This window comes from Neophocaena asiaeorientalis, unplaced genomic scaffold, assembly GCF_003031525.2.
Source record: "Neophocaena asiaeorientalis asiaeorientalis breed wild unplaced genomic scaffold, Neophocaena_asiaeorientalis_V1.1 scaffold166, whole genome shotgun sequence".
Lineage (NCBI taxonomy): Eukaryota > Metazoa > Chordata > Mammalia > Artiodactyla > Phocoenidae > Neophocaena > Neophocaena asiaeorientalis.
In genome coordinates, this window is record NW_020174933.1 from 3569264 (window position 1) to 3583074 (window position 13811).

Consider the following 13811-nt stretch of genomic DNA (forward strand, 5'->3'; position numbering starts at 1 on the left):
AAAACCTTTAACTGATTGATGTTACTTACAGGATAAAGTCCATGCTATTTTATAGTCTTGTTGCAAGTTTATTTCTAGATATGTCTGCCATTACGCTACTGTATCAGTTCACTGCTTCTACAAAACATGTTGCTGAAACATAACTTCTGTTCTCAGGTTTTATATCAGAATTATTTTGTCATGTCCAAAAGGGAGATAATATTTATTTTGTAGGACTTTTTTTTGGTTAGGATTGGCTGAGATAATGCATGCAAGTATATACTTCAATCGCTGTAATATACGCTACAAATATTTATTTTACTCTAGACAGTTACATGAATTTGTGTATTACCAATTATATTTCATAGTAAACCCCATGATAGAATAAAGTGTTCAAACTAATCATTTGTCATATTTTAGTGTTTTTGTAATTTTTAATACTTCCACTTTTACTTATGTCATCTAATTTTCTATTTAGAAAGTTATAGTCATAAATTAAACATTTTCAACATGAGAAGGTAGCAGACTATTTTATGGTACCTAACAGCTTATTTAAGAAATACTGTATTAATTTATGCTTCTTTAAATAATACCTTTATTTTACTTTGAGCTAACCAATCTTTAAGAAAAGTGGTTTTGTTGTTGCTTGTCAGTTGGTTAGTTGGTTTGCATTTAATTGTATTGTTATTTCTTCAGCAGATTTTTGGATTATTAGAGTATTTATAATCCATTCAAGATGTGACAATAGTGTTTGATCTCTTTCAGTGAAATTGCTTATTCCGTTCTTTTAATTATTGTATATCGGCTTTAATTTTCCCCCTTCTCTCTTTCTTTAATTTAGCATGCCAGAGAGTACTGGTGGATCTTTTGGTGTCTTTGATGAGTTCAAGAACATGTTCGGAAGAGCTAACCCTTCTTTTGAGAATATTTCTGGAGAAATCTCCTTGTACAGTAAATATGCTATAATTTGCCATTTTTTCACTGATAACTAATAGAATTTTTTTTATTATTTAGAAATCACTAAGCTCCCTCTTTTGATGTGGTAATTATTATATAGTCAGCTCCATGTTATTGTGTGTGAACTTCTCGATTATTTTGTTATTTACACAGTTTTAACCATTTTGCTTCAATTTTGGCTAGCTAGACGTATCATTGGGATTGTATTCCCTTTACCCCATTCCACCCCAAGTCTTTGTGCTTAAGAAATGCTAAATAATTTTAATTACTAAAGATAATTATAAGCAATTATAACCATTTTGAGAGTTACCCTTTTCTTTAAGAAAATTGTTACTCACTCTTCATTTATCTTCTATCACTTGTCCATTGGTGCAGCTTAGTGATTTTTAGACCGTTCTTTGCTGAGAAACCCATTTTTATAATGAAACCTTGACTAGAAGCATAAGCAAATAAAACAGAAAACTTTGGAGATACTTTCTTTGAAGCAAGGTTGAAGGATGTTCCTGAGCCCTGCCCATTTCACCACCCCACTTGAGCTTTGTAGACCCCGAGGGAGCTCTGTGGAACACAAGGTCAAAAACCACTAGTGTAACGGAGAACAGTATGGAGGTTCCTTAAAAAACTTAAAAATAGAACTACCATACGACCCAGCAATCCCACTGCTGGGCATATACCCTGAGGAAACCATAATTCAAAAAGAGTCATGTACCACAATGTTCATTGCAGCACTATTTACGATAGCCAGGACATGGAAGCAACCTAAGTGTCCATCGATAGGTGAATGGATAAAGAAGATGTGGCACATATATACAATGGAATATTACTCAGCCGTAAAAAGAAATGAAATTGAGTTATTTGTAGTGAGGTGGATGGACCTAGAGTCTGTCATACAGAGTGAAGTAAGTCAGAAAGAGAACAAATACCGTATGCTAACACATACATATGGAATCTAAAAAAAAAAAAGTTCTGAAGCACCTAGGGGCAGGACAGGAATAAGGACGCAGATGTAGAGAATGGACTTGAGGACATGGGGAGGGGGAAGGGTAAGCTGGGACGAAGTGAGAGAGGGGCATTGGCATGTATACACTACCAAATGTAAAACCAATAGCTAGTGGGAAGCAGCCGCATGGCACAGGGAGATCAGCTCGGTGCTTTGTGACCACCTAGAGGGGTGGGTTAGGGAGGGTGAGAGGGAGGGAGACGCAAGAGGGAAGAGATATGGGGACATATGTATATCTGATTCACTTTGTTATACAGCAGCAACTAACACAACAGTGTAAAGCAATTATACTCCAATAAACATGTTAAAAAAAAAACCACTCGTGTAGACAATTGAGAACTGACTGTATATTTATGGAATGTTTCTATTCTATTTTTCTGAGTTCATTTATCATTGTAATAATCAACATTAGATGTTATTTTATGCATGGGTAGGGCATTGTACTGGGTTAATGTTTTCTATTTTTTTACTTGTCTCCTTAGTCGTTGCTTTTCCCTTTAATTAAATACTTGTTTCCTGTCATCTCTTCTGTACATTCTCTGTTTGAGTTTAACCAAAAACTTGTAATTATAAATAAACCTAAAAACCTTATTTTAGTTTACCAAACAGAGATGAAAGAAATTTTATTTGATTAGGGAAAAGACATGTAAAATAAGGTGGAAAGTAACGGAGCACTCAACTTTGTGAAGTCAGTCATGCTGTAAATGCCATTCAGAAATCTGAAGCATTTGTAAGGTCTCTGATTCTACCCCTCATTTAAAAATAATTGATAGAAGCAACTATAGTGTACTTGGAAATAAACGTCTTTCTTTGCTAGAAATGATTCCTGATATAATTATTGTATTTAATTGCTAGTACTTAAAACCAACTGATAACTTTTTAGGTTTTAACCACAAGAGATTATATATTTTAGGACTGAAACCTCTGTTTCATATTTTATCTTAACTACACACAAAAAATGAATATTTTAATGATATAGTAGCTAGGAAGGTATTTAAGTGGGAATGCTGATATGCATATGTATATATTTGTATTTTCATTTATAACCTGACTTTCAAGATTATTATGTACCTTGTAACGTGATTGTAAAGTTTTGTGTGGTTTTCTTCTCCTCTAGGAAATTCTTCTTCTGGGTATTCTGAAAATTGTTGAAAGTGACATTACTATGAGTCCTTCACAGTATCTCACCTTCCCTTTGCTGCATACTCCAAATTTAAGCAATGGTGTTTCATCTTTTTCACAAAAGTGTCCCGCGATTCTAAACAGTAAGGCCATGGGGTTATTAAGAAGAGCACGAGTTTCGTGGAGCAAGAAGGAGGGTGACAGTGACAGTTTTCCCCAGCAGCTGCTTTCCTCTTGGCATGTAGCCCCCATCCACTTGCCATTGCTAGGACAAAACTGCTGGCCACACCTGTCGGAAGGTTTCAGCGTTTCACTGTGGTTTAATGTGGAGCGCATTCACGAAGCTGAGAGTACCACAGGAAAAGGAAAGAAGACAAAGAAAAGAAACAAATCGTTAATTTTACTGGATAGTAATTTTGGTGGAACAGGTATGACAACGGCGTTATCGGTTGCACTAAGATTTTTCCAGTGGCGGTTTTATAGTAGTTAAGCACTGAGAATACAGCGATGCTGTGACTTACTCTCAACATGCTCTTCACATGGAATGCCTCAGCAGGGCAGGCTCTGACTTACCGAAGCCTGAGTTGTCAGATAGCCCTGAAAACTCCATTTTCTTCTGTTCTTTTGCCTAGTGTGTAAGGGGCGGGGGAGGCAGGTGGGCCACATCTGCACCTGCTGCGGGGCTCACCAGCCCCCTTTCTTGCCTCTTTCCTGGTCCCGTCACTGGGTTAGGGTGGCTCCTGGTGTTTGAAAAGGAAAGGATAAAACCCTGTAGCCACTTTTCCATCCATCTGCTAACGGTTTCCCACCTCCTGTTAGTCCGCCTCCATTTCATCTCCTTTCTCTCTCGTAGTTCAAGCTCTCTTTCTTATGCTGAATCTTACCTCAGTGCCTCTCTCCTCGTTCCCATCACAGAATGTTTAAACGCATCAGCCAACCTCCAGAGTGAGAATAAATTTCATTCCAGTTCTTTCTATAACTGCTCGAATCGGGATTATGCTACTAGGAAACTGCTAGGTAGAAAGAAGCTGTTCGTTAGGAAGCAGTTTATGGTAGTGGTAAGTAAAGCAGGTAGGCTAATTCTTAGGGTCCATGAATGAATGAAATGACTGAATGAGACAGGTTTAGGGGGTTATGATTATAGGGAGGTGCTGGCCTCAATAGCTGCTCATTCCACAAGGTTTACACATGCCAGCAGAGCCTCTGCTTCAGAACACTAGGCCTTCTCCAGTATCTGGTTTCCAGGGAGGTCTTCTACCGCTGACCTGTAGATGGAATGGAAAACCTTAACGACACTGTCGAGATTGAAGGGTGGGAAATGTCACCTGATATCCACAGTTGGAGCTCTGAATCTACTTTTCCACGGACGTTATTTCCAAGTTATTAGCAGAACACACTTAGGTACTTTTATGGGTTAGCCTAGGAAGCTGAACTTTTAAGAAATCTTAGCAGATAATTTAATGTTTTAGGTAGTTATAGTGTTTTCTTTTGTGAATTGAATTTCGCCACCTAAGAATTGATAGCTCTGAACGATATACATGTGATGTTATTGACGATGGTGCTGTCTGATGTACATGGAGAGCTTTCTGGATTGTGTCACTTTGCTCTTGCTCTATACATTTTTAATCTTCACAACATTTCAGTAAGGTGAGTGCCCATACTGTCCATATTTGTAGATGAAGTTAAGCAGCATGACCAGTCTATGTGTGTGGTAAGTGCTGGAAATGGATTTAAACCCACCTGTATTTAATTCCAGAGCTTAAATGTCACCACTACACTATAAACTGCAGATCTCTTTCTTACATATTAAGTGGGAGCAATCACAATGTAAACGGCCTCTTATAAAATGAATAAATATACACAATGACCTGAGAAAACTAAGTATTGGGAACATTTTTTTAAATTTCTTATTGTAAAGATGTATTAGAAAACGTGTGTTTTAGAAAGATAATCTTGTATGAACATTTAAAATTAACATTTAAAGATAGTATACCTACAAAAAAATTGAAGGAAGGTGAAGAAAATATTACAGTGATAACACATCCTTTGCCACTAAACCACTGTGTGCCGTTGAGCAAGTTATTTAGCCTCTCAGCACCTCAGTTCTGTCACCCTCACAATGGGGATAATAATGTTTACCTCACAAGATTGTCATGAGCACTAAATTAAGAAATATTTATAATATAACTACTCTGAATTCCTGAATACACACTGGTTTCTCTTCTGGTCTCTTAATTGTACAAGTTCAGATTTGATATGGAAACATTTTTCTTGATATCACTTCAGATATGAGTTCTCTATATATCTTATATCTTGGGCAATAGTCCTCAAGATAATCAATGAATTTAACTGTTCTTTTTTAAGACTATTATCATTGCTAGGGGGAGTATTCTTAAAAATTGGTGGTGGTTTGTTGTTGTTGTTTTTTAATAAGATTTTTTTTTTTGATATGGACCATTTTTTTAAAGTCCTTATTGAATTTGTTACAATGTTGCTTCTGCTTTATGTTTTGCTTTTTTGGCTACGAGGTACGTGGGATCTTAGCTCCCCAACCAGGGATCAAACCCGCACCCCCTGCACTGGAAGGCAAAGTCTTAACCACTGGACGGCCAGGGAAGTCCCTGGCGGTGGTTATACCCGTAGAAAATTGACAACCAATATATGTGCAATCTGATAACTGGCAGTGTTTATCTTCTCTAAAAGTCTGAGCCTTTGGGCATGCATTTTATATTTTGGTACATCTTAATGTAGCTTTACATGAAGTCATGAATCATGGTAATAGGTTGCATGGCTGAGGCCTGAGCTCATCATACATACTCAGGCAGTGCTAGGTTTTAAGTGGTGAGAAAGAGAAGTCAGGATCATAACCAGATGGCTCAAAGCCTGTAGCATTTACCTTCGCTTGCTTGCCTTGGAGAGAGATGTTAGAGTTTCAGAATCACTCAGTAATTAGGTTCAGAGATCACGCATCAGGGAGTCTAAACAAGGACTATATTCAAACACCACAATTCTTCTAAAAGGAATTTTAATATAAATTTTTTTTTAAAGAAAGCATGCTATTATTATTATAGAGATTTTTGGTGGTGCAAGGCATGTGACAATGGTGTGTGCTCCCTGGGCTGGGGCCCCGATGTCACCGTGGTCGAGTCCAGTCGATAAAAGAATCATGGCACAGTGACATCACAGTGATCTCTTGATTCCTGCAATTAGCCCTCGGTTATCATGTATTTTAAAACATTTAACAACTTCTGTTGCGCTCAATTACTGTTTTCACTCTTCATGCTTTATTTTGGAGTTAATATCGAAACTTTGGAAATGTTGTTTGGAAATAAATGTTGTTTATTTACCTGGAATGTTCAGACATTCCAGGTAAATAATTTACTACAAATGAACAACCATGCTTTGTAATCTTTTAGATTCACTTTTCCACTCATTTTTAATCAGTTGCTTAACTGATCATTCTGACATCTTTTTCTCATAGAGCACAACAGACCGGAAGGTGCAGAGTACGTGAGTACTGGTGAAAGGCTCATAGAGGAAGGCTGTATTCATATGATCTCATTGGGATCCAAAGCGCTGATGATCCAAGTGTGGGCTGATCCCCACAGTGGCACTTTTATCTTTCGGTAATGATTATCCTCAACCCATCATGAATAGCTCATGTATTTAAATAATTTATGTAAGAGACATTAATGTGAAATCTGCTAATAAAGATCATTACAGCAAAATAGAAAATTCTTTAAAAAAGGAAGATATATTCTAACAGTTATTAGTACAGCCTTTGTAACAATATATTATTATTCTATCTAAAAATCTATAATTAAACTCTGAAGTACATTATGTTAATTCTCAGTTGTATCTTAGACCAAATACTTACTGAAGTCTTATCTATGAAAGTATTCCATCAGATTGCAGTGATCTTACGTTGTTATCAGACAGCAGTTTTTCATGCAGATTATATATTTAAGAACCACTATCTAATAAGCTTAGGTTCTTCTTGCTGTCTTGTCCTTTTTTTCCTACCGCCTTTGTTAACTAGTATAGATACAAGTCTTTTATTTGTATTGAGTGAGTATGACTAGTATGATACTATCTTTATAAAACTTTAAATGAAACATGTTGCTTAGGGATCTATGCTCTGTAAATGTAATAAAGGTTACTTGGTACATTATATAAATTATATCTTAATTCTCTTAGTAATCCTTCGAAGTAGGTTAGACCAACAATACATCCTTGTTTTAGGCATTTAGATATTTATGTATAATATGTATTAATTTTTGTGTGAACCAAATATTACACTGTAATTTCTAAAAAGGCAATGACTGTGTAGATAGTACTAATAAAATTTTTTTTTGGCAAATTGAATTCTGAAGATTATTGCCCAAATTGTTAACCCTAACTAGCAAATGAGCCAAATCTATTTTAGTTCATGAATTGAGGTAATAGTATAATAAAATAACTAAGCAGATTACGGTATAAAACAAAGACCTACTGCCTTTTCAAGTTAGTTTAATAATAGAACTGATTTTTAATTTCACTTAAATATCTAGAATTGTAGTTGATATACATGTTAAAAACTGAGATCAGAAATTTCATGTTTTTAGCCTTTACCTTTTTTCTTTTTGTGCAGTGTGTGCATGGATTCAAATGACGATACGAAAGCTGTTTTACTAGCACAGGTTGAATCACAGGAGAATATTTTCCTTCCAAGCAAATGGCAACATTTAGTACTCACCTACTTGCAGCAGCCCCAAGGGAAAAAGAATATCCACGGGAAGATCTCCATATGGGTCTCTGGACAGAGGTATGAAACATTTTTAGTAAATACATATTAATGTCAGTTACAATTTTAATTATTCTGTTACAGCTTCTGAAACAGATTAGAGAAAACTATAGGTAAAATTTTACTATATATTAACATAAGAGTCTGTCAAGTTAGATATTTTTTCCTATTTGTCACTTTCACACAAAATTAATTCCCCTTAGAAATAATTGTTGAAGATTAATATTTGGATTTGGGGAGCATGCAGAAATCTGAACATTTAGGCATTCATGTAGAATGTATATTACATCAAGCAACTGAACCTATAATTTAGTCCATCAAGCCCATATATTATAAAATGAATCCATAAGGAATTATTTAAATGAAGTGGCTAATAAAACTATACCTAAATTAAATCAGAGTTTCAAAAGAAATTAGAATGACTAGAGAAAAATATAAGCCAATGTATCAGGTGATAGATTAAGATAGGGTCCTAGAAATATGCCAGGTGATAGATTTGGTTATAGTACTATATGACTTTTACAAACCAGGAGAATTGTGAGTCAAATTAATAAGAAATGTTTTGTAGAATATCTTAATGTAAAATGTAACACTAAGAGAACTATAAGGTATCTTGGAAATTGTAAGCATTGGGAAGTATTTTATTGAATGAAATAGCATGAAAGGGGGTACAGATTTGGAAACTAGTGTAACATGGGAAAGGACCAAGCTGGCTGGAAGGAACAGTCTAAGTTGAATAATAAGCAAGAAAAGTGAGTGGGCATGGTGATACTATGTGACAGCAGCTTTGGATCCAGGATGAGGAGTCTAGATTTAATTGAATGGTCTAAAATATTGCAAACCTATTATGTCACAGACCTTTTGCTAGGTGCATTATATACATGATCTTCCAATTCTCTCAAAAGTCCCTCAAAGTAGATTAGATCATAGAGATAACATATACCCTTAGCACAAATTAACCTATTTTTTCGTTCATTTGTTCATCCAATACTTACTGAGGAATTATTATGTGCTGAGCACATGCTATATCAGGCTCGGGGGCTTGCTGAACAAGACAGACACGTTCCCTGCCTTTTGGGGCTCGCAGTCCCGTGAGGAAGCAGACCGCAAGCATACACGATTAAATGAGTGTACAAATCATGACAAGTACTGTGGGGATAACAAATGTGTCCTGAGACAGAAAATACCAGGTTTGCTACTTAAGGGAGGTACATCAGGGAAGACCTATCTAGGAACAGTTTATTTAAGCTAAGACCTGAAGGAGATGGAGTTTTCCATGAGCAGGAGGGAGGAAGAGTGAGTGGGCCAGGCAGAGGAAAGGGCCTGTGGGAACTATGGGAAGGCTGTGTACCGGTCAGTGCTGCAGTGGCTGCAGGAGTTGATTGCTTACAGCCGTCCAGCCTCAGGAAGGCAGGGCAAGGGACTTGTGAACGGCTCTAGGGTAGCCAGTCCACAGTGTCTGCCACAGGAAACAGTTTATTCATTTTTAAAAAATACATGAAAATATGTCATTGAAGCTCAATTTCCATAGTCCAAATAAAATATTTTCTGAGAAGTTCTGTCTTCGTAACTGCCTAAGCCTGAATGGCAGCGGTTAGCCAATCTCTGTTTGTTTCCAGAGCCTTGAGTTAGATCGGTTGGGATTGGGGATGGGGCTGGGACAGAGTCTCCTGGACTCTCTCCTCCTCCTTTCTTGAGCTCTCAGCACACACCAGGCAGTGTAGTAAGCATTTGACATGGATGACCTCAATTAGACCTCCCAACAGCATGATGAAAGAGGTGTATTTTACATGTGAGGCAGCTGAGACCCAGGGTAGGACAAGGTAACTGACCCAAAGCCCTACCAGCAGTGAGGAGGGCGGCTGAAACGCAAACTGGACTCTGAGTCTGGATAGAGCCTGCTTTAAAACCCTGTGCTTTACTAACCTGACAGCGTTTTGGTGAATCAGGCCAGCTGACGGATATAGGAATCATAAACTAATCATTAGACATGTTCAGAGTGAGAGTCTAGATGTTCTCTGTGGCCAGTTCTGAAGTTATGGGTATAGTCACTTGATTCACATAGCACTAATTTTTACTCACCCACTTATTTCTTCATTACCTTGAGGGAATTTTTTCCCCTTTGGTACAAGTTAATGATTTTATCTATTGATAGAGCAATGAGCAAGTGACCAAGGATGAATATATTATTCTGTTGATTTAAATTCGGCACTATTTTTATCACTCTCTGAACTAATAGAATAATTTCTACAAATAATATATTTCAAGATGTAATGACACTGAAAAAACCTATTAATATTTTCTATTAATTTTTATTTGACGAACAGCACACAAATATGGTAGGAATATATGGCACATAGTAGATAGTATGAATTATTTTAGTGTTTGTTGAACTCATCTCGCATTGATCTTACAGTAGGTTTTCTTTGCCCATAAAAACTGTATTGTCATAATGCCACTAGGGGGCAGTACTGTTTCAGTCACAGCCATTTAGTTGGTTCAAGAAAGATGCCTGTACAGTAATAGAAGTTATCTCACTATAATGTTATATGTCAATTATACCTCAGTAAAAAAGAGTTAGCTCACATCTTTCCTTTGTTAAAAATACTCCTATTAAAATAGTTAAATTTATATGTTGAGTATGAAGCAGAAAGCCTTAGGGGAAAGTTTTTAAATAAATACATACCAAAATAGAATATCTCATTATTAGCTTATTCTAAGTCCTTTGTCTTATTCACAAACTTTGTCTTTATAAGCTACCTTCATTATCTTAATATGGAGGTTAAAACATTTCTAAAATGGGGGTAGAGCTTGGCACTCTGCCATTTCAACTAGAGGATGAAGTTCTCCCATCATGTGTGTCTCTCTAGGAGAAACCGCTAGTTTACCTCTTCCTACTCTGCTTTTTGTAAGGATTCCTGTAACCTTTATATGAAGGAAAGCAAGAGACTAATCAAAAGCTCGGTGATGATTTAGCACTGAAAAAACAGAAAATGCCAAAAAGCATTGGCGTTTTAGTGCCTTGTCAGAGCAAAACCTGAAGAAGTGATATTCTTTTTCTGATTAGTTTTTGAAGCCCTCATAGAGGACATGAGATTTTTAGGAATTGTTTACTGAGATGGGAGACTTTCTGGTAAAATCAGGGGGGAAGTGGTAGATTTATATCTTAAACCAGGAAGGTGAATATGCAGAAGTCAAGTGGCAAAGAAAGCTTGCAGCAAATGTCTGGTCATGCTTCCCACGGCCTGGTGTAGGACCATCAGCATCTCTGTTCTGCTGCCCTCCTCTGGGGGCTTGTGGACCAGCAGCACCTTGGACCAAGGCACGAGAGAATCAGCCCTCCTCTCTGTCCCATCACCAGCTATCTGATACTGAACCAAGAAACGTGTTCAAGAATTTCCCATTTTTAAACATTCATACTTTAAAAATCCCTAGTACTCACTGAAGTAATTGATTTAACTTTGTTTTTAACGTAGGAAGCCTGATGTTACTTTGGATTTTATGCTTCCAAGAAAAACAAGTTTGTCATCTGACAGCAATAAAACATTTTGCATGATTGGCCATTGTTTATCATCCCAAGAAGAATTTCTGCAATTGGCTGGCAAATGGGACCTGGGAAATTTACTTCTTTTCAATGGTATATTTTTCCCCTTCAAAGCATTTCCAAATTTTTCTTTCAGTTAACAAATGTTAAACTAAGTTACTTATCCTGGATAAAGTATTAATCCCTGTTCCTTCACTTGTACTTAGTAGGTACTGTATTTCCTAGATTCCAAGATGTACTTTTAAAATATTTTAACATTTTTATAATCTAGGTGCTTCTTATAATTGATACATACATTTAATGTAGAGGTGTACATCCTACCCCCATACCCTCCCCAAAAGAGATGCTTATATTAAATCAACTTTATAATCCTGGAAAATGCACTGTTATGACAGGTACACTTAGACTGGTTGTCTCTTTTATTTATAATTTTAATATATTAAAAAATACCACATTTTAGGGGAAAAAGAAATATGTGATTTAAAAAAATATATCACCAAACCTGGCACGTAATAGCATTCAGACAGTGTTTATTGAATAGATGGATGGATGGATGAAGGAATAAAGATCCACATGTTATTTTTAAAAGGAATTTACTGAGGTATAGTTTCCATTTACAAAAAAGAAAAAAAAAGAGGCGAAACAAAACCAAACCTGCTTTTAGCCTAAAGAGCAGCTAGACATTTCATGACTTCATTGTACCAAGAGCTTTCAGTTAACTTTATATATGTATCTATATTAATTCATCTTACATCCAGCAGATAATCTTGCTGTAAATTATTTGCTCATTACACCAATTTGGAAATTGAGGCTTTATCAATTTTGTAAGATACAGTGAACAACTATAAGAATCTAGCAAAAAAACCCTCTTGGTTTCTTGTTTTTTACGAAAAACTTTGGTTGGAGTATTTTAAGTAAATAACTTTATTTTTTTGCTATTCAGGAGCTAAGATTGGCTCACAAGAGGCATTTTATTTATATGCTTGTGGACCCAATTATACATCCATAATGCCATGTAAATATGGCAAGCCTGTGAATGACTACTCCAAATATATTAATAAAGACATTTTGCAATGTGAGCAAATCAGAGAACTTTTTATGACCAACAAAGATGTGGACATTGGTCTTCTAATTGTAAGTTTCCATTTTATAAGTTTTAACTTTATAGTAACTGTTATGTATGTTTATTGAATGTGTCATTAGCTGGGAATTAGATTTTTAGAGTTTTTCTTTTCTGTTTGTCAATATTTTCTTTACTTAGAAATGTTTTTCTTTTTAATTGAAATACTTTGACCACCTCAGAATTCATTTTCATGTTTCAAATTTTCGTCTGCTTTTCCTTGGAACTATATTTCTATACTAAGTATCAGTTTAGTTTAGATTATACCTATTAATCATTTGAGAAAAATGTTTATGATATAATGAAAATATAACACGTGTTAGCCTTAAAAAATTGCTTATTACCTTTCTCTCCCATACTTACAAATAAATACTAACTTTTATTTATATTAATTACACATATTCAGATTTTAGAATATTTCTTTCTTTAATATCAATAACAACTAGGAATTTTGCTTTCAAATGATTGCTCACTCTGCTTATATGAGACTCTTGATTGCATTTTATACATTATTCTAATATTTTGTTATACTAATATATAGATTAGGAGCTTGTGATAGGTATTTTTCATTATAGCAGCTAGGAAACTGACCCTTCATGGTCTTAGAAGATCTACTAAAAGCTGGTAGAGTTTTTTAGCCATGAAACTATGTTCCTCCTTCTCTCGCTTTCTTATGAGAGGTACAGTTATAAGTCAGAGATATTTCTTACTTGGAGACTACTACTTTGGGATCTATTTTGTTGTTGTTGTTGTTAATGAGGTGTATATTTTACAATCAAAATATATTATATTTTAAAGCTGTAACATTTGACTACAGTGAAGGAGAAGTTCTAGTTCAGATATTTTGTAAAACACATGTAAGTCTTAAGTGGTGTTAAATATATATCTGTGGTAAAATAAATATAGAGTAGATACCTGTGGAATTTAACTGAGGATCTGGTATTAGGCACACAATCTTTTTCTCCCTAAGGAGTATTTTAAAATGGGGGTTGGGGGCATTTTGGCTGTCCGCTATTATTGAGTGGGGGCCAGGGATTTTTAGTATTCTACAGCACATGGGCGGTGTCATACAACTGAGAATTAATCCCACCCCAAATGTGCCACCGTTGACCAAACATGCTTTAGAGAAATGATTCTCCAACCAGAATCACCCAGAGGGCTTGTTAAAACGTAGATTGCTGGGCCAGAGCTTCGGCTTCAGTAGATCTGAAGTGTGGTCCAAGAGTTTGCATTTGTAACAAATTCCCAGGTCATGCTGATGCTCCTGGTTGGGGACCACACATTGAGCATCTCCGCTTTAGGAAGA

The 13811-nt window shown here is 35.9% G+C and overlaps 1 protein-coding gene across 6 annotated transcripts in view; it reads left to right on the plus strand.

Moving 5' to 3' along the window:
- The window catches only part of LYST (lysosomal trafficking regulator), a 174266-nt gene that overhangs the window by 58681 nt on the left and 101774 nt on the right, over nucleotides 1-13811 (plus strand). For all 6 annotated transcript variants that reach the window (XR_003005492.1, XM_024761468.1, XM_024761471.1 and 3 more), the window contains exons 11-16: nucleotides 821-930; nucleotides 3054-3486; nucleotides 6540-6684; nucleotides 7689-7862; nucleotides 11318-11478; nucleotides 12329-12519. Coding sequence is in view for 5 of the 6 variants with exons in the window: in XM_024761468.1 (XP_024617236.1) it covers nucleotides 821-930; nucleotides 3054-3486; nucleotides 6540-6684; nucleotides 7689-7862; nucleotides 11318-11478; nucleotides 12329-12519 (1214 nt within the window). In the remaining variant the exon portion in view is untranslated. The remainder of the gene's footprint in view (nucleotides 1-820; nucleotides 931-3053; nucleotides 3487-6539; nucleotides 6685-7688; nucleotides 7863-11317; nucleotides 11479-12328; nucleotides 12520-13811) is intronic.